The sequence below is a fragment of the Aphelocoma coerulescens genome, chromosome 1A (genome assembly GCF_041296385.1).
Source record: "Aphelocoma coerulescens isolate FSJ_1873_10779 chromosome 1A, UR_Acoe_1.0, whole genome shotgun sequence".
NCBI classification, from domain to species: domain Eukaryota; kingdom Metazoa; phylum Chordata; class Aves; order Passeriformes; family Corvidae; genus Aphelocoma; species Aphelocoma coerulescens.
In genome coordinates this window covers 70,643,633-70,662,145 of record NC_091014.1, presented here as the reverse complement: position 1 = coordinate 70,662,145, position 18,513 = coordinate 70,643,633, and the positions used below count along the sequence as shown (strand labels likewise).

At 40.9% G+C, this 18,513-nt stretch overlaps 1 protein-coding gene across 5 annotated transcripts in view; it reads right to left on the bottom strand.

Moving 5' to 3' along the window:
- Window positions 1-663: 663 nt before the first annotated feature.
- The window catches only part of WNT7B (Wnt family member 7B), a 94,705-nt gene continuing 76,855 nt past the window's right edge, over window positions 664-18,513 (bottom strand). For 4 of the 5 annotated variants that reach the window (XM_069003451.1, XM_069003450.1, XM_069003455.1 and 1 more), the window contains exons 3-4: window positions 15,720-15,991; window positions 664-4,011 (exon numbers count right to left, since the gene is read on the bottom strand). In XM_069003451.1, coding sequence (XP_068859552.1) covers window positions 3,532-4,011; window positions 15,720-15,991 — 752 coding nt within the window. In that variant the 3' untranslated portion in view covers window positions 664-3,531. The remainder of the gene's footprint in view (window positions 4,012-15,719; window positions 15,992-18,513) is intronic. The other variant, XM_069003454.1, reaches the window with a different exon arrangement.

The window sequence follows — 18,513 nt, the reverse complement described above, 5'->3', positions numbered from 1 at the left end:
TTGGACTCAGTTCATGTAGAATTTCACTATAGCTCTATCTATATCTGGCTATCTTCCCTGAGGGTAAATACAGCAAAAGTCACACATTTTCTTTAGATTTTGTATAGGAAGGCGCTATGCTCAGTATCAAACAGGTTGTAACTATTCTAATCAAAGTAAGTGCTGTAAAATCCTTCAGGTTCAGATTCAGGCAGGATTTTAAGATGTATCCATACCTGGCTTGAATAAGCTGGAGCATGTACAAGTGCCTAAGTCAGGGCCTTCAATCCTCTCTTCTATGGCTCTTATTCCTCTCTGCTAATCTGTTATGTGAGGTTCATGGAAAAGCACCATTTTTGAGTTGGATGCCAAATTTCTGTCACAAAACATTTATTTTCTTCCACCAAAAATTTTATCTTTTCATTGTAGCCAGCTAAAGTCTCTGATAGAAGCAATGCTGGTGCCGGTTTCTCTAGCACTGGTGTAGGTAGATGGCTCGAGTCTAATACCACACACAGTCATGTTCATTACTATTTTTCCCAAAACACAAAAACTGCTTAGGACTTTGAATTTGCCCATCATTTCTCATGTGGAGAAGCCTGTACACAAATGGCCTTTTTATAAGACCTTGCCTTTTTTTTTTTTTTTTCCTAAACAAAGAACAAATAAAAGGAAAAGAAACTAGAAGGGGAAAAAATTAAGTTTTAATGGAAACACATTTCATTTTTGTTTTCTGCTTGCCATAAAACATTAACATAGTAAACAAATTGATCTTCGCTCTTAAGTTCTTTAGTAACATAAAGTATTTTGAGTTTTGTCATGGCTAAAGTATGGTTAAACCACACATTGCTGGTCATGTTCCAACCTCTATTGTCACAGGTCTTTGACATTAAACTACATTTTTAAAAATAAAAGTTGTGTGTAACCCACTTCTATTCACAGACACCTTCGTTAAAAGTCGCCATTTTGGGGGTTGTTTCAGTGTATTAGTGGTAATGGTGTTTTCTGACCAAAACTGCTTTTCCTTGGGACATATTTCAAAGTCCAAGCATTCCCACTGCCAGCCCCTGCTTTGTGCCATACAGCACCTTTTTGAATGCTGCACCTCCATGTGAGCAAAGCTTTTGTAGGATGCTCTGAAACATTACATTCTAGACTGCTAACCCAGTCATGGGACTGTTACAGTGGTCTTATAATAGCAGACAGAGCTATTTCAAATAGGGGTGTGGAAGAGAGAAAGTGTCACTTTGGTCCACTTTTCAGAGTGGTTGGTGTTATAATATATAACCTTTTTTCCTTTTTTTCTTTTTTTTAACGCAGTGTAGTTCGCAATAATTTAAAATACTCTATAGACATTTAAACGATATACAATAATATAACTTAATTGGATTCCTCAATTGTACTTAACAAATACTATTCTAATGTATTTACAGTATCTAGTACCATAAGACTGTGCATTACTGTGTTTGGGAGCTTTATTTGCTTCCTGTCAAGAATGTAGTGAAAGTACAGTATTATCACTATTATTCAACAACAATACCCATGAATCCAAGGGCCTTTAAATTACATGGAGTGAATCTAGTATTTTGGGGGCCCCTTTGACTTCTGTGAAGTTGCACTCATTCATGCTGAGGCTGGTATTTAGAAATCAACAGCAACATTGAAAAAAATAAGCAATTTTGCATTGCTCTGTGGGGGAGTTATCAAAGGGGTCTGATTTTCAGAGGGTAAGTGCTTGGGGTCAGAAAGGCAGGTCCTCACAAGTGTTCAAATGAAGGTCCCCGAATCTTTAATTACCTTTGATAATATGGGTCCACAAATTACAGAGGTAATTCTGGCTCATTCACATACCCAGCACAGGAGCTGGTGGAGCTCTGGGTCCACCAGCCCTTTTCCCCAAGAGCACCATGTGGATGGACAAGTGCTTCTGTGTCAGGTGGGGAGGACTCATGGTTCTGCAGCCCCTTAGTATAAGTAATGAAATGGAAATGAAAATGAAAAGCTAAAAATGCAGATATGCAGATGTAAGGACATTTTTAACTCAAGTTTTCAGAAAATCAGGCAGGGACCCTTGGGACAAGCAAATAATTACATGGTTAAATGGGCTGTGTTATAAGTGGGCATATCTGGGCTCTTGGGGTTAAAACACTAGATTTTACAGCAGTAAAATATCTGAGGCTGTTTTAAAAATCTCTTGTAGGGAAAAGGTATGGGAATTAAGATTGAGTGCTATTAAGAAGTGAGCTTCTTTCTTTTAACATTCATGTGCTTACCAGGGGGTATGTTATTGCCAATCTTAAAATAAAGATAACACAGACTAACTCAGATTTTAGCTTTCTTATGCTCGTGAAGCCATGACAGCTCAGAGGGTGCAGCAACCTAGAGCTCAGCTGCCAGACTTTTATTGACTTCTGAGTGCATACTGAGCGTAAGTTATTTAAAATTCTTGGAAATATTAACTTTTAACTGTTAAAGGGAAAACGCAATGCCTGGAAAATCCTGCCAGTGCATTCAACGGCAAAGCAAAACCTTTGATATTTGTTGAAGCATGTTTTTGTATCCTAAAACTCCCTATGAGGAGCTGTGAGCAGGTGCTCCACACCTCAGGCCTGAGTCTAAAAAAAAGTCATTCTTATTCAGGAGGCAAGCAGGAAAAGTCAGTATCAAGCATTGGTAACCAAAGGTTCATGTGATATTTTCGTTCGGTTCTGGCAATTGCTTAAGGCCTACAGTAATTAAACTCTCTAATAGTGGAGTGACAACAGATCAGTAGCATTGAAGAACTTAGGGAGAACCAAATACAAAAGTCATAAAGTCAGAGTTCCAATAAGTTTACATTTAGTACAGAATTAAGACATAGCTACCCGTTAGTGCTTAGAATTTTTTGATACTATTAAAAACATAAATAATTATTTTTAATGTTCATTCAAAGAGTTCCAGTGTCACTGGCAGCTGTTGTAATTTTGTGAATGTCTGTTGGGTTTTTTTTCCAAACTGATAGTGGAGTATTTCTGCCATAAATTTTGCTCCCTACCAGTTGTTTGCTCTCTACCTGCTTTCTTAGAAATTTTGGTTTTTGCAGTGAGAATGCTGTGTTCTAGTCAGTGAAGATTTCATTTCCTTAAAAAAAGTCTTTGTTTGCACAGGGCTAGACAGTTTTGTTGCTGTAAAATAGGAGAAAGTGTCTTTTTCTTTTAAATGTCATGGGAGCTGCAATGCAATCAGCTTCTCTGATATGTATAATTTAAAACACTAAGAGAACTCTACAACACTCAGATTGTAGTTAAAAAAAAATAGAGACAGAGAGAAAATTTCATGTGGTTGTCAACATCACCTTAATCCTGTTGCCCTTGTTTCCAAAGCAGTTACAACAGCCAGCCAGCCAAAATGCACCATCCTTAGAAGTATAAGTAGTAGTGGGGAGGGAGTGGTTGTGGTGTTGGCTGGGGTTCTTTTCCCCAAGAGAATTAGATGTGCAAAATGATGCTGTCGTTTGTTGTACTCCACTTTCCTCGCTCGGTGGTTTGTTCTGTTTGTTTGCACATGATGCCGTTATTTGCAGGTGAACACCTCTGTCCGCTCACTACACGTGTTGCACTTCACAAAGCAGCACCAGTGGAATTTGCAATTGCATTGCCACACCTTGGTGTACTGGTGTGTGTTGTACCCTCTTCCGCAGCACATCATGTCACACCCGTCCGCATTGGGAGAGGTGCGGTTGCAGAGTCGTCCCTGGGTGCCGACGCTCCCTGTGGAAGCATCTTCCTCACAGTAGTTGGGTGACTTTTCAATATACACTAAATCTGTTTCCATGGGTTTCTGGTAGCTCTTAATCTGCTTGATCTTCAGGAAGGTTGGCTGTCTCAGTCTACTGGCTCGTACCACCTCCACTTGCACTGCAGCGTTGTATTTCTCTTTCAAAATATATCCAATCTCTCTGAATTTAGGAAGCGTGGTCCAGCAGGTCTTAGTTGTACAGGAACCTGAAACTCCATGACACTTGCACTCCAATTTCATTCTCTCTTCGAGAACCTATGTGTACAGACATTTGTGTATTGTTACTGCAGGAAAACAGTATTGCAAGCCTGCCTAAACCTGGGTCTGTTTAGGTCATATGAATATTCATTACTGCTGGTTGAAATTTTTTGAATGCATGCTTGTAAATCTTCTCACCTCCCAGCTCATAACACATTTTGTTTCAAGTGGCACCTGGTTGGAAATACAGTGTTTTGTCATTTTTTGGTAAAAAGTTTCCATTCTGTTTCCAAATATTGGAGAATATTTACTGACATTTTTGGAGACATTTCTTTAGAGCCACAGGGGACTTAAATTTTGTCAAAACATTTTCATTTTGAAAACAGAAAAAAAAAAGGGGGTTGGGGGTTTTTTAAGTGGCATAAGATTCAGAATACTTAATTGCTTTAAGTAATGATCAAAGAATGCTTAAAAAGAACAGTATATACTGCGTGACTGAATAAGCCTACATGCAGGGAGGTGAAACTAGATGATCTCTAAGGTGACTTCCAACCCAAACCATTTTATGATTCTATATTCACTGCATAATTAAAGATTTTGCCTATACATCTATACCTATACCACCAGTGGTAAATTTATGGACTGTTCCACCCGCAGAATGTCCCATCCCCTTTAAAAGCAGCACTCACTGCAGTATTTAGTTAAACTATTAAGTGAATAATCAGTCACAAATACATTTTTTTCCACCAGGGCAATAATAAAACAGCATTAGAGGGAAAAAAATCCACTGAAGGGTCCTGCTCAACAGTGAGCCAAAGAGAAATGTATTGCTGTTGTAGAGGAGGTTCAGCCAGAGGGGTTTAATTCAGAGTCAGAAGGGACACAAACTGGTGGCTGCTTGGGCTCAGGCTCCACTGTCATTCTGCTGTTTCTGCTGCAGCCAAGCCATGCCACCACTGGCACATCCCTCCTTCCCTGGGCCAGGTTGTGCCCGGGGGAAGGCGAGCGATGCCCTCCCGCTCCGTGTGTGCAGCAGAAGGAAGCCAGCTCCATGGAAGTGCCTCTCTGTTTTTCTGCCCTTGCGCTACCACTTAAGCCTGACCATAATTACACCCACAGGCATCATTAGCTTATGAAAATCAAGGCCTAAGAACAAAGCAAACTGATCTTTCCCCTTTGCAATGGGATGCTAACAAAGAAATATGAGCTACCGAGCTTGTCTGAAAGCATTACTGATGCTGCAGACCATCTCCTGTAGTGGTTTCACTGCAGATCCCAGAACATGACTGAAATGGGCAAAGGATAAAAGGGCCGAAATCTGAGTACAATGGCATAATGAAGTAGGAGGGAGTAAAAAATGCTTACTGCTTCAGAAACTGGCCTTAAAATAAAAGCTGTACAGATCTGGTTATCCCTGCAAATAGAGGGCACCCTCCTGAGTTGTTTGAGTTTCACTTAAATTGTATGGTTTGTTTTTTCCCAAATTTCTGGGGTTTCAATATTAAAGAGAATATTTGGATTTGATTCTCCCTTGCCAACAGTAGCAAGTATAAGATAGCTGAGCAACCTATGCAAGAATCATAAAATATCCTGAGTTGGAAGGGACCCACTGAGTCCAGCTCAGGACAACTCCAAAATCCCACCCTGTGCCTGAGAGCATTGTCCAACCACTCCTGGAGCTCTGGCAGCCTTGGGGGCGTGACCATTCCCTGGGGAGCCTGTTCAGTGCCCCAGCACCGTCTGGGGGAAGAACCTTTGCCCTGATATCCAACCTAAACCTCCCCTGACCCAGTTCCAGCCATTCCCTCGGGTCCTGTCCCTGGTCACAGAGAGCATAGATCGGAGCTGCCCCTCCACTGCCCCTCAGGAGGAATTGCAGCCCCTGCTGAGGTCTGACCTTAGACCTTCTGGAACCACAGGCTTTACCCAGGTCAAGGTCAATTTACCCTATCAGAGGCAGAAAAGGTGGTTTCCAGCAAGGTTTACTGAGTTGGGGAAGAAATTCCTATAGCTGCAACTGCTCTAAAGAAAATCAGCAAGGCTGTGATGAGCTGGGTTTTTTATGGACACTGGAATGCAGTGTATCACCTTCCTGTCTCCTATACTGGTAGAAGAGAAAACTTGCCACCTTCTGCTGCAGCAGCAGCATTTCAGTGGCAGTGAGGAGATGGATGTACTATGTAGGTACTCTGGGGTCTTTTAGCATCTCCTCTGTAACCATTTCAGGCCTATGGAGAAGATCTTTCTCCAAAGACTCCCAAATAAGATTTCAATCCTGTTCCACAAATGTGGGTTCAAATAATCTATTGGTATTTAGATGTGTTTGTAGGTATGTATAAACATGCTTAGAAACTGTGCTTGATATTGCTGAAGAATGTTTGGTTTTGTTGAAACTAACCCATTCCTACAGCTTTCTCAGCATGCAGTTGCAGCTATAAGAACTGCAGCAAAATCCATAACAAGAGGTGGAGGCAACCTTTACACCTCCACCAAACAGCACTAAGATCTAAGGATTTCCAGGAAAGCATTGCTGATGGGATCTGTCACCCCTGAGTCATACTCCTCCCTGAGCAGTGAATCTTGATGAAGTGTACATATTTTGTCATGCTCTACATGTGTTTCTGGTCTGCATTTTGGTTGAAAAGGCCAAGCCAGTAACTTGCTAAGAGAGTGGAAGGCAATGAAGTTCATGAGGCTCCTTATTCTTCTGTGGGCTCAACACTGTGGGCACTGTCCCAAAGAGCCTCTGATGTGCTTCCCTGATATACTAGAAAGTGTCATTGTTCCTGAAAGACAGACATCATCCATTTCAGTGTCCTGGGTGACATCTTTGGAAATGTATTTTTATATGTGGATTCCTGTCTGTCTATATAATAATTGTTTGCCTATGTGTATTTGGTTGAGATGCTGATGTTTATATACATCATTACATACGTTTTGTATATATATATATATATATAATCTATAGACACTACTTGGCAGCCTCTATAGTACAATCTCCAGCAACTTTATCCTAAGTCTTGATTTTCTTTTTTTGCAGTTATCTTTCTGAAGGTCCAGTTTTGTGATTCATTTTGGTGAGCAGAAACCTGATTTCACTGCTGTGTTTTTTCAGATTCCCACTGTTTGTGATGGTGGGAGGACTTGCAAATGCAAGCCATGCAGGCTCAAAAAAGCAGAAGTTTTGAAAAGTATTAATTCATGCTCCTGAAGCCAATCTTGCAGGTTTTTTTAATTTTTTTGGAGGCTTCTCTCATGAATGTGGAATGCTTGGGGTTACAACACTGAGCAGAGGCCCAATCATCAGGTAGTTAAATTCCTGAATGCTATAATTTGTGTGCCCACAGTCAGCTGTGGGTATAAAATTGTGCCCAAAAACTTGGAGGTCAGGGAATACAAGGCCCAAACTAAGCAGATTCTAAGCAACATTTTTTCCCCCCTCTTTCCACCCAGATGCTGCATAGTGCCCCTCCTTGCTGACAAGCCAGCATGCTCTGGCCCTCCCAGACAAATGTCTCTCTGCATGGTATCTTGAGCAGCTTCCCACTTGCCAGGGAGGTGCCATGGGACCTGGCAAAAGTGGCCAGATCTGACCTTGTTTGCTCAATGCTCTGAATGAGGAGCAACTAACATTTTGCTTCCTAAATGTCCCTCCAGCTCAGCTTTCCTCAGCGAAATTCCCATCAAAGCTCTGACCCTGAACCTTAAAGGTACTTATTTACTCAAATCTAAGACACGATGCCAAGCTAGGTGCTTAATTAAAGATTGAAAATCATTAGCTCATATGAGCCACTCTCTCGGCAGTTTCATTTGTCATATGTCAGTGCCTCGTATCTAATCTTGAATGGTTTACAGCAAGATCTACCTCCCAGAGCAAATTCCCATCGTTGGGCTGTGCTGCCTCAGATTAATCATAGGAACATTCCTCAGGTCCCTTTTCCACATACAGGCCCACTCCCACCCCAGAAAGATCTTGCCAAGTAAAATTTTCTAACTACTGCTACTTTGTTAAATGAATTGTGAAATATAACTTTAAGGCTTTCTTAATCCCACATCTTTTTATACCTATATAAATCATACATTTAAAATGCAATTTGAGGGCTGTCTGCTGCCAGTTAAGTAGAAAAAGACTTGCGAAGACCAAAATTAAACAAAATGATACGCATGAAAAGAAATTCATTTTTTCAAGTTCCATATCTAGACCCAACTGCATAATATCAGATACAGTTTCTGTACATAGTAAAAATCCTATTTGGATAAAGTATGTAAAAACAACAGTTACATTTTGTGTGTGTGTGTGTTTTGGCTTAGCCCTGCTGGTTTGTGTTTTCCTTAATGGAAATGCACATTGTTGGACCAAATGCTGAATGTAACAAAATCCATATAACTTTTTGACTAAAGTATCAAAAAGAAATAAAAGACTTTAAGAGTTTTGCCTCATCAAATATGCAAGTGATCAACTTTTTGTTTTGGGTAACAACTACCAAAAGAGAAAGATTCTGGTCACAAGATGTCACCACTTCTTTGATGCTCATGCAGCTGCAGCCACGAGAGCTGAAGGCTTGCTGATGATGTGTGGGCAACCCAAGTCTCCGTGCAGCCTGGGGCCCACCACTGCTGACAAAATGCTGATCTTCTGGACCCATCTGGGAATCCAAGATGAGTTTGTTTGGGTTTGGCTTTTTATCTTGGATAGGCCAGGGTGTAACTAAGATTAGTAGGGTGCAATGCTACTCCTCTAATACAAATGTCCTGAAATTATTCTTTGTTAATAGCAGATCACAGAGCCCAAAATTGAGCAGTTCATGATGTGTCTCCTTAATGTGCCCAGCCCTGTGAAGAGGGAGCATGGAGCCAGCAGGAGAGGAATAAGGGTACTTCAGCTGCATGGTTTTCTTTCTGCTCCTCTGTGAAGCTGTTCCATCAAGCATCACAACAGTATTTATATTCTATGGGATGTGGGACGAGGAACTGAATTACTGTGTTTATTCCTCTTGTCACATCCCTGTTTTTCTTATTGTTTAGTTTAATGGGAGCAGGGAGCCTCAGCTTTGCAGCAGGTTAGTATCCAGACACAGCATGAGGAGGTTTTTCCCTGGCACTGGCCAGAGTTTAGCAGGGCTGGGGACTGTCGGGGGTGCCAAGAGGTATCAATTCACCTCCTCCTGCCCTCCATTTGCCTCCCTAGGTAAGACATCTTCTTCCATAGTGTCCCCACTTAATGCATTGAAAAAGCTGAGGAAGGCCCACTGCACTCTTTACACAAGTTCTCCTCTTAGCTACCAGGAAAATTAACCCAGCATTTTGGGACCTGCTGTCCATTAGATGGGTGTCTCTACTGTTATGAGGATGAACAATAGCCTAATCCATCAGTGTTTGTTCTCTGCTTTCTAGGAGAAAAGAAAACAGCTGTTTGAGCAATAAACTGCTGCAATTGGTTACAACTTTCTGAACGTTATTTTTACAGTGGAATGCTGCAAAAAGCAATTTTCTTCAGAAACGTCCTCCCAATCATCCCCAAAGCAAGTGCTTGCAGTGTTCCACTCTCTTTTCTATTTGTTGTAAGCCTTACAGGTAAAATTTTAAATATCACCTGAAATAGTTAAAAATATTTCACTGGTAGTTTTTTTCTGTCAAGCAGAACAGATGTGTCAGGTTTGAGGTTGTGCAGTGATATTTCACTGATGTTTGATACGTTTTGCATGCATTACATGGTATGCAGGGGCATGCACATTTCTTGAATAAAACCATTTAGCAAGTCCTAGAATATTTGGCTATTCCCCCCCTCTAATTTTAAAGTAAAATGTTCAAAATTAGGGTAGTACCAGATGTAGCTGCTGGCAGTCTGTGTTAAGGGTGTGTTTCTGGAAGAAAAAATAGGCTAACAAATCCAGCCCAACTGGAAGCAGGAGATCTATCCTCATGAGATTTTGAGCCAAACTTGCATATTCAGGACATATGGATAAGCCTTTAGTTATCCATCTAACCCACCCAAGCTATAGCAGCAAAATTTTTGAAATTGGATTTATGTCTGCAAATCACTTTAAGTGGGAAGATGGAAAGTATAGCATGAAGTACAACTATTGAAAGCTTTTCTTTCATGAGTGGTCTCACAAGGGATGTGTAGTGAAATAATTTGTCACTTTTAGAGAAAGAAACTTTCAGCAAATGATGGACTCGAGGCTGTAAAACCTGGAAAGTCACATTCTTTGCATCACTGAAATGACTTAGGAAACAAAGTCACATTTTAAAGAATATTTTAGTCTTATAAGAGCATAAAATTAGTTGGCTGTCACGTTTGAAACTGGAGTTCAGCCTCCACTGTGTCTTCAGAACATTTCATGCAGAGTCTTTTTCTGGGCATTGCTTCTTATCTCTACATCCTGTCAGGTGACAGTGTGGGCAGTCTGCAGCATATCAGGTGCTGTGCATCTTGCAGGAGCGAGCAGATTAATTATAATTCTTCATGTGAAGTGAAGGGAGTTTACACTGTCTTACATAATATAGGCACAGACAATATACATAAATATGTATAAATATCCATAATTACATGCACACACACGATGTATATTTATGCCTGTGAATGTATTATATTATATTATATTATATTAGTAATAGTATTATATTATATATTATTTTTATATCTTTATATGTGTATATATATATATATATATATATAATGAATGGTAATCAACAAATCACCTCATTAGCTATTCTACAGCCAAAGCAAGTGAGCAAAAAAACCCCTTCCCAGTACCACAGGCCTGTTGCACCTGAAACTATGAGAAAAAGCCATGGCTTAGATGGAAATGTTGTCCCAAGTAATAGAAAAATCTTTTCTGAAGAGAACCTGAATTACTTGTTTTTTCCTCACACCCCATACTGTTTCACATGTAAGATAAACTGTTGTCATCTTCCAAGCATTCCAAAAAAACAACAGGAAAAACCCATTGCCACTACAAAGGAGTAAATATTGGGATGGTATCAGGCTGAGTTGCTGGCAGTGAATGTGATGGGTGTGTTTCTGGAAAGGCCAGTTTGTTCTCCACGTAACCACAGTCACTGTCTACTGTAAGAGCCTAATTGATTGATAAACTGTTAGAAACATTTCTACTTTTTGGTAAAAGCTGCAATCTGCTACCAATTTGTCAGTTTGTTCTTTATACTCACCCCATAAAAACAAAGAGAAACCTCCATTTTTATAAATGAGATTCCCCATGAGAGACGGTTATTGTTTTGAAGCTTTCAACAAAAAGTTAAGATTAATGATATGTGTTCCCAGATGTTACTCTAAATTCATTTATCCCGGAATAAAGATACTTATTTCTAAAAATACATGGTAGAAAGCTGTCTCATAAAACAGCATCTAAGCTGACTTGGTTTGTTGGTATTTAATTTTTCATTACTCTGTCAAAATTTTGCCCACAGATCTCTCTGTAATCTTTCAGATTTGCAACAAGACATTCTTTCAGTAACATTTGTATTAAACTTATACTAGTCCTCCTTTGGGGGCTTGTTTTCATTTACTATACTCATACTTTCCATCCCAAATCATAGTGGACATTTAGAAACTGACAGAGAAGTTTGTTCCTCTGCTCTTTCACACCATGAGGTGCTGCTTTGCCACCAAGCATAAATCTTCCATCAGGAGCATCTTGTGTCACCAGGAATCCCTGAGCATTTATTTATTCCAAATGACACCAATGGCAAGATTATGATTTTGTCATTGATGCTATTTATTGCAAATCTGTCAGAAACTTGCAAACCTGCCATTAGCTGAAACAATTCTTAGAAATGCAATGCAGAGCCATTAGGGGATGCATGGCAGGGCAATTGGGGGATTCATTCATTCCATAGTCATCAGAAATTCCCTGAAAAGACTAAATGAAATTTTTTTCCAAAGAGGTAATTTATCAGAGGGTAGTACTGAACATCTCAACCCTAGACTCCAGTAAAAGCCCCCCAAGATGGTTTTTCCCCTCATCTGTTTGCAAAGTTTGTGCAATTATTTTTACAGCACGCTGCTTTTTTCCACAAAGAAAAATTCCTCTGGGCTCTGCTTTTAGCAACAGTGAAATGCCAGCAGGCCAGCTTTTGAGAGCATCCCTACAAGGGCAAAATATTAGAGCCATACTGCTGTACTTACAAACCCCTCTGATGCCCAGGCATGTGTGGGACAAGTGCTGGGAGAGATTGAGAATGGGCAAGATTTCTGAGAGCACATGAGAAAGTCCTTGTGGTGTTATAAGAGAACATTCAAATAATTGCTCAGGGGGAAAAACTGGTGGCCTTGACTAATGATCATAGCAATGAACTTCTGGCCACCTGGTAGACATCAAGTGAGGTCATCAAGGGCCTACCACTGACTTCAGAGCAAGTTGGGAATAATCATAGTGGGGGTTGGGACCTCTTTGTGCCCTTTTTCCTCATGTTTCTGTCTTAGAAGGCTCTGGGCTTCAAAAAGAAGACTAAATGAAGGTAGCACATTTGTTGGCTAAAAATTGTTCTTAGCTAACTCAAAAAGCCAATTTGATATGACTGAAAAAGAACTGCAAGCCTTACCATTACACATGTGAATGTGGGGTTTTTTAAATGGTCAAAATGCTGTGAAATCTCTGTAGGAAGCTACAAAAGCATATACGTCCTTTACTGTCTTTACCATTACCACTCTAAGGTAGAAAATACTATTTGAGAACTTCCGAAGCAATGAAGTAATTAAAAAATAAACAGAGTTGCCTGTGTTTTCCTTCTTACCTTTCATTCCTATTCATTACACAGGGAAAATATCCTTACTTTGGGTTTTTATAATAGCAGTCATGAACCAGAAGCTTGGCTACAAAGTGTTTCCAAATTCTAAGACAAGCCACATACAGATCAGTAGGATGATACTGAGAGACTTTCTCAGAGCAGTTCAAGCATTTCCCAGTTGTGTTGTGAGAGTTTTGGAAGGGAAAAGGAGAAAGATGGAGGTTCAGTGTTGTATCCAGGCAAATGGAGGAGCCAGTGAGGGAAGGTGTGCTGCTGGACCTTACTCTAACAAACAAGGAAGGCCTTGTTGGGGTTGGGAAGGTTGGGGGCAGCCACGGCTGTAGTGACCACAAGATCATGGAGTTCGGTGTCCTATGAGGAGGAAGGGAGCTGCGGGAGCTGGGGCTGTTCAGCCTGGAGAGGAGCCCCAGCTGAGAGGGGCCCTCAGCCCTGTGTGTCCCTGTGTGCAGGGAGGGCTCCGAGCAGGGCCCAGGCTCTGCTCCGTGGGGCCCAGCCATGGCACCAGAGGAACGGACAGGGACTGATGCCCAGGAAGTTCCACCTGGACATGAGGCAGAACTTCTTCCCTGGCCAGTGCCCGAGCCCTGAACAGAGACCAGAGAGGGTGTGGGGTCTCCTTCTCTTGACATACTCGAAAACAATTTGGACACAATCCTGAGTAACATGGTCTAAGGGATCCTGCTTGAGCAGAAGGGTTTAGACCCTTCCAGCCTTACCCATTCTGTGATTCTGTGATTGCTTCCGTGATTCTGTGATTTCTGACTTGACTGTGAATAAGGACCATGTGGAGTATGTAAGAATTACATTCATTCATGCATAAGCAAAATCTCCTGCTTACAGATTTTGTGTCAGGCTCACAGTCCAATCCAGCTTTACCAAGGACCCCCAAAACTGCCAGATTTCAGGTGAATGTAGATCAGATTACAAGTTTGCCTGGATTCTCAGAAGGAATTTGTGATTTCACACTGAAATTGCAGAAAACTCTGTAACTGCTTTTATAAGGGTCCAACCCAGAAACACAGAATGCATATTCTGTGTTCCAAAGTTTTGTTCTAACTTTAAGTTTCAGTCAGTCTTGAATTCAGAAATAGAAAATTATCTCAGAAGAACCAGAATCACTAAATATTATATACTGTACAACTCTGAATATTCATTTTATGGGAATATATATCATAACACCAACATTGTTTCTAAACATGACTCTCAAAACCACCTTTTATATTAGTTTTATGATTTGTTTTTTGCAAGAACATTTGCAAAAAAGAAAATTTTAGAAATGTCAAACGGAATTTATTTGCATGAATGCTGTTACCAGAAGTAGCCATAAAAATATGCACTTCTTTAGTTTGCTTATGTCCCTCTGCTTAAGAAATTCTGATGAAAAGTAAAATACTTAATAAGAATCAGCAATGTGGTCTAGTGGTTACTGGGCTGTATTTAGAATTGGGGGACCCATGATCAATGCCCGGTTCACATAATGAGCTCTTTCTGTCCTTGGGATTTCATTGTTCTCCATCTCAGCATCTGCTTTTGCTCTTTTGTCCCTCTTTCACATCTAGCCTGTGACATGTTCCAAGCAGGACATGCATCAGGATCTCCATGGGGGTGGCACAGCACACACCACAAGAGGATGCCAGTTTAAGGAGGGATGATAATGCATCTAGCAGTAATAAACTCTCCCTGACAAGTTTAAGAGCTGGCTTCCATATTCTTTTGCCTCCAAACACAATTCATGATGCTGAGCTGAAATTCCCAGCCTAGGTGAAGTGGTCAGATAAACTGCTGAATGAGGTTCTTTTGTGCCCATGACCACAATATTTTAGGAAAAAAAGACTGTGCCCCTCAAGGCTGCTTTCCCCATTTGGCTCTTCAGTCAGCTTTCTCCTGCACATCTGGAGACCTCAGTGTGAGCTATCACTGAAGTACCAATCCTGTCTCTATGCCTGAGATTATGCCTCTCTCACCACATTGAATTTATGTAGGATTTCTATCCCAGTGACTACTGCCCATACAGAACCTTCAGTTTCAGTGCATGGCCAATGCAACTGTGTTAATAAGCAAGATCCAGGCAGTAAGATAATTGCAGTGTTTCTGTCACCACCAATTCTACTCTCTTTGCCCAGTGCTCAGTTGCAGGACTGAAAGCACACATGGTTTTAGAGGAGGAAAATTCAATCTTACTTTGGCGATTAGAGGAGAAGGATTTTATTGGATAGCTATATTGGTATATTGGATTTTTCTGAAACATTGGAGTGGAGGGCTTTTCCTGGGGGAAAACAATTTAAAGGGTATAATCTCTCCTGAGGTAGGTATATATGATGCAGAAAGATCTGTTACACTCTTTAAACGACAAGCTTTGAGAGCTATGAGGATTGTTAGTGAACATAAATCAGCATAGGTCCATGATGTTTATTGTTTCCATGACAAGCAATTCAGTCATGGTTCTAGACACGAAACTTTCTTCTTATGCAGCCGTTTGTAGCTGTGTAGTTACAAAGAGACAGTTGTGTGTTTGCTAAGAAGTGCCCTGTGTACTACTATGTGTATTTCATTAGAGCTGGGGTCAAATAAGTGGTTTGGGTTTGGCTGGAATAAATATCTGGAAGTGCTGTGGAAGTTGAGCAATGCAGACAACTCAGTTCTGTCCCATCACAAGCCCTGACATCCCTTGCTAGGTTTTTTGCAAATTGGATGAAAAGCAGTGATATATCATTATGCCAAACAGATCCAGCAAGGTCCTCCCTCTTATCAGGGGCGCTGGAAAGAAGGCTTAGGGAGCAGAAATTTTTACAGGAGTTCCTGTAATACATGGCCAGCTCTGAATAAAAAGAAACAGCAAAAAAAATGCGAACAATAGATACCACCTGGTGACTTGATGTGGGTGCGGGATAACATCAGAGAGAGGGTAAGTTCTCAGGGAATGCCTCCTGCCACCAAGCCAGCCTCCCCCCATCCTCCAGCACACACATCCCCATCCCTTGTCCTTTCTGGAATACCTTTCTTCCAGCCTCATTGTTGTGCAAGTTCATCAGCCTCCGTGCATTCTTTTTGATTTCTCGGGCATCAACAAACCTCCGGGAGAACTCAATGCCGTATCTGATATCCGCAGAGCAGCCTCCCCACTTCCAGCCCTCCTCCTGGTTGTAGTAGCCCTGTTTCTCTCGGTCACAGCCACAATTGCTGAGGTTGCCCTGGCTGCAGGCGGCCGTGACAGCGTGTGCAACCCCGGCAGCAGTAATGGCATAGGTGAACGCAGCTTCCCTGCTTCCTGTGGAGAGAAGCCAAAAGCTGATGGGTTGGCAGAAAGGCAGCACGTACTTACTAAAGAAAGTACACACATTATCTACAGCAAGGGGGTCAGGCAGCAATGTGAGGAGGGCATTACTGCTCAGTGTGGATTTCTCATTCTTACAGAATTCCACACATATTTAAAATGCTTGGCTCAACTCGGGCTTATTACCCCAGGTATGCAGCCATGTGAAAGTCCCATGTAAACCCCTTCAGCAGAGGGGAACTTGGCAATGAATCTGGACAGTGGTGAGGTGAGGCCACAAGATTTGTTTTCACACTGTCTAGTCAGGTTTGCAAGCTGAACTTTATCTGTTTCAGATGAATAAAAAGTGAGTTAATAACTACCTCTAAGCATTGGCACTGCATGGATAACGAAAAGTTCAGACAACAACAACAAAAAAACCAGGACACAAAGGGGGCTGATTATTAATCTAACTTTATAATTGCTCCAGCAGCACCCATTAGTGGTGCTGAGTGCAAAGTACTGCAAGAGAGACCTACAGAGACAAGAACTGTGTAGGTTTCATTTTCGTTCAAGGTAGAGGTTACTCCTTTCCCTTGCAGACTTCTCCTGTGCATTGGTTTGGCTGAAGTGACCTTTTTCCACTCCTACTCTGAATCAAACCTCTGCATTACCATGGCTATTGAGCATACAAGGGGCATAGAAGTTCTGTGACAGCACTATTTTCTCTCCAAAACAGGAGAGATATTGTCATGGAAGCACAGACTTGTTTTAAAAATGTTGTTTTAGAAAAGGAGTTCTTTTTTTTTTTTCTGTGATGCTGCTACTTGCAAAGGTTCCTCATTTCCAATTCCATGTAATAGCTGTTGATAATGAGTATATGAGGAGAGGCAAATAAGGCCCCCTTCTATACTGGTGGGCTGAGGTGCCTGTGAGGTGCAAGGAGATAGCGAGGCAGAACAATGGGAAGGGAAGCTACAGCCCATCCCTGCTCTCATGTGAGACCACGCTCTGTCACTGAGTTCACTTAGGGCTGAATTGCAGCTCTAGGTGTTTTGCTGCACTTATTTATAACACTTCCCCACAAGTTCCTTTCTCAGTGCTTTCCTCTGTGTTTCTCTGGTAATAAGCAGACAGTCCTGTAGTGCTGCAGCCAAAGAATAACTGTAAAGAATTTGCAGAAAGTTGCTGAAATGCTTTAATGACCACACACAGAGCTCTAGCATCATAAGTGCATTTGGGAAGGAAAAAAAAGGGAACAATTTTTCCAGAGGAGGAAAAGAAAAACCAATTTAGAAGCTAGTTTTAATATTTTAATTTTTAGATTTGTAGATCTCATAACTATTCTGGAATGAAAACTCCACAGTTATCATTTATATGATATTTATATGATATATAGGGGGATTGATATTTCTTATTTCATAGATAGCTTCCTGAAAGATTACATCATTGCCAGATATGAGGAAGACCCTACAAGAAACAATCAGAAACTAAGGTTTGGCACCATTTGCTTGTTTCTCTAAAGCAATAAAAAAGAAACTTTGGGTAAGGGAAAAACAAAAGGGTGCTGTGTTCTTCAGCTACCAAGAAGGCTGAACTGACATGTGCATTATTTGAGCACATGGTGCAGTTGCAGGACGGCCTCTGCTTGCAGACACAGCAGTGTTTTGCTGGGCTGTACGATGTGTGCAGTCTGGTTCAGTGCTTCCCAAACCATGGTCCGCAGAACACTGGTGGTCCAGGAGGCCACGGTAAAGGCCTCACAGCTAATCCACAGAGCCATACTAAACACTATTTTACATAGTGTTTTCAATTAAAACTTTGATGATAATGATGCCTGGTGGTCCATAAGAAATTCTGAGGGTTGATAGCAATCCAAAACAGTTATGGAACCACTGTTCTAGTTCCTAGTGTTATCTTCATATGTTGATATTCACTCCTCTCCTCTTCGCTTGCCAGCTGAAGTCAAATCTGGCACTCTTGTTTTAAAATGTCTTCTGTTGACTTGCAGGATTTCTTTCTCCTTCTTTAAAAAAAAAAAATCTATTTATAATCTATAAATTGAAATATTGGAAGTATGAGAGGTAATAGAAGCTACATACATAGATACAGTTTGCTTTTCTTCAGGATGAGGGTAAACAACAATGCAAAATCAGACCCAGGGAAATTTTTGGTTCAGTTACCTTTGAAGTACATGTAGAAAGGTTTATTAACAAGAGGAAATTTATTCCTGTAAGGGAACATAGCAGCTGTGACCTACAGTTCAGTAGATTCAGAGATTAACTAGTGACAGTTGCTCATATTTTGTGTTTAAGCTCAATATATTCCCTATGTCTCCAGAGTACGTGGTAAGATATTTTATTATGGCCACTGTGTCTGTGACCTCTTTGTAAATTTTCACACATTACTTCCTTTGATCAGTTTCATAAAATGTCAGCATATAATATTCCTATTATATGCTGACTACCATCAGCGATAAAGAAAAGTATCTTTCCTTTACCGATTTGAGAGCTATAGGAGGGATGGAATTATCTCAA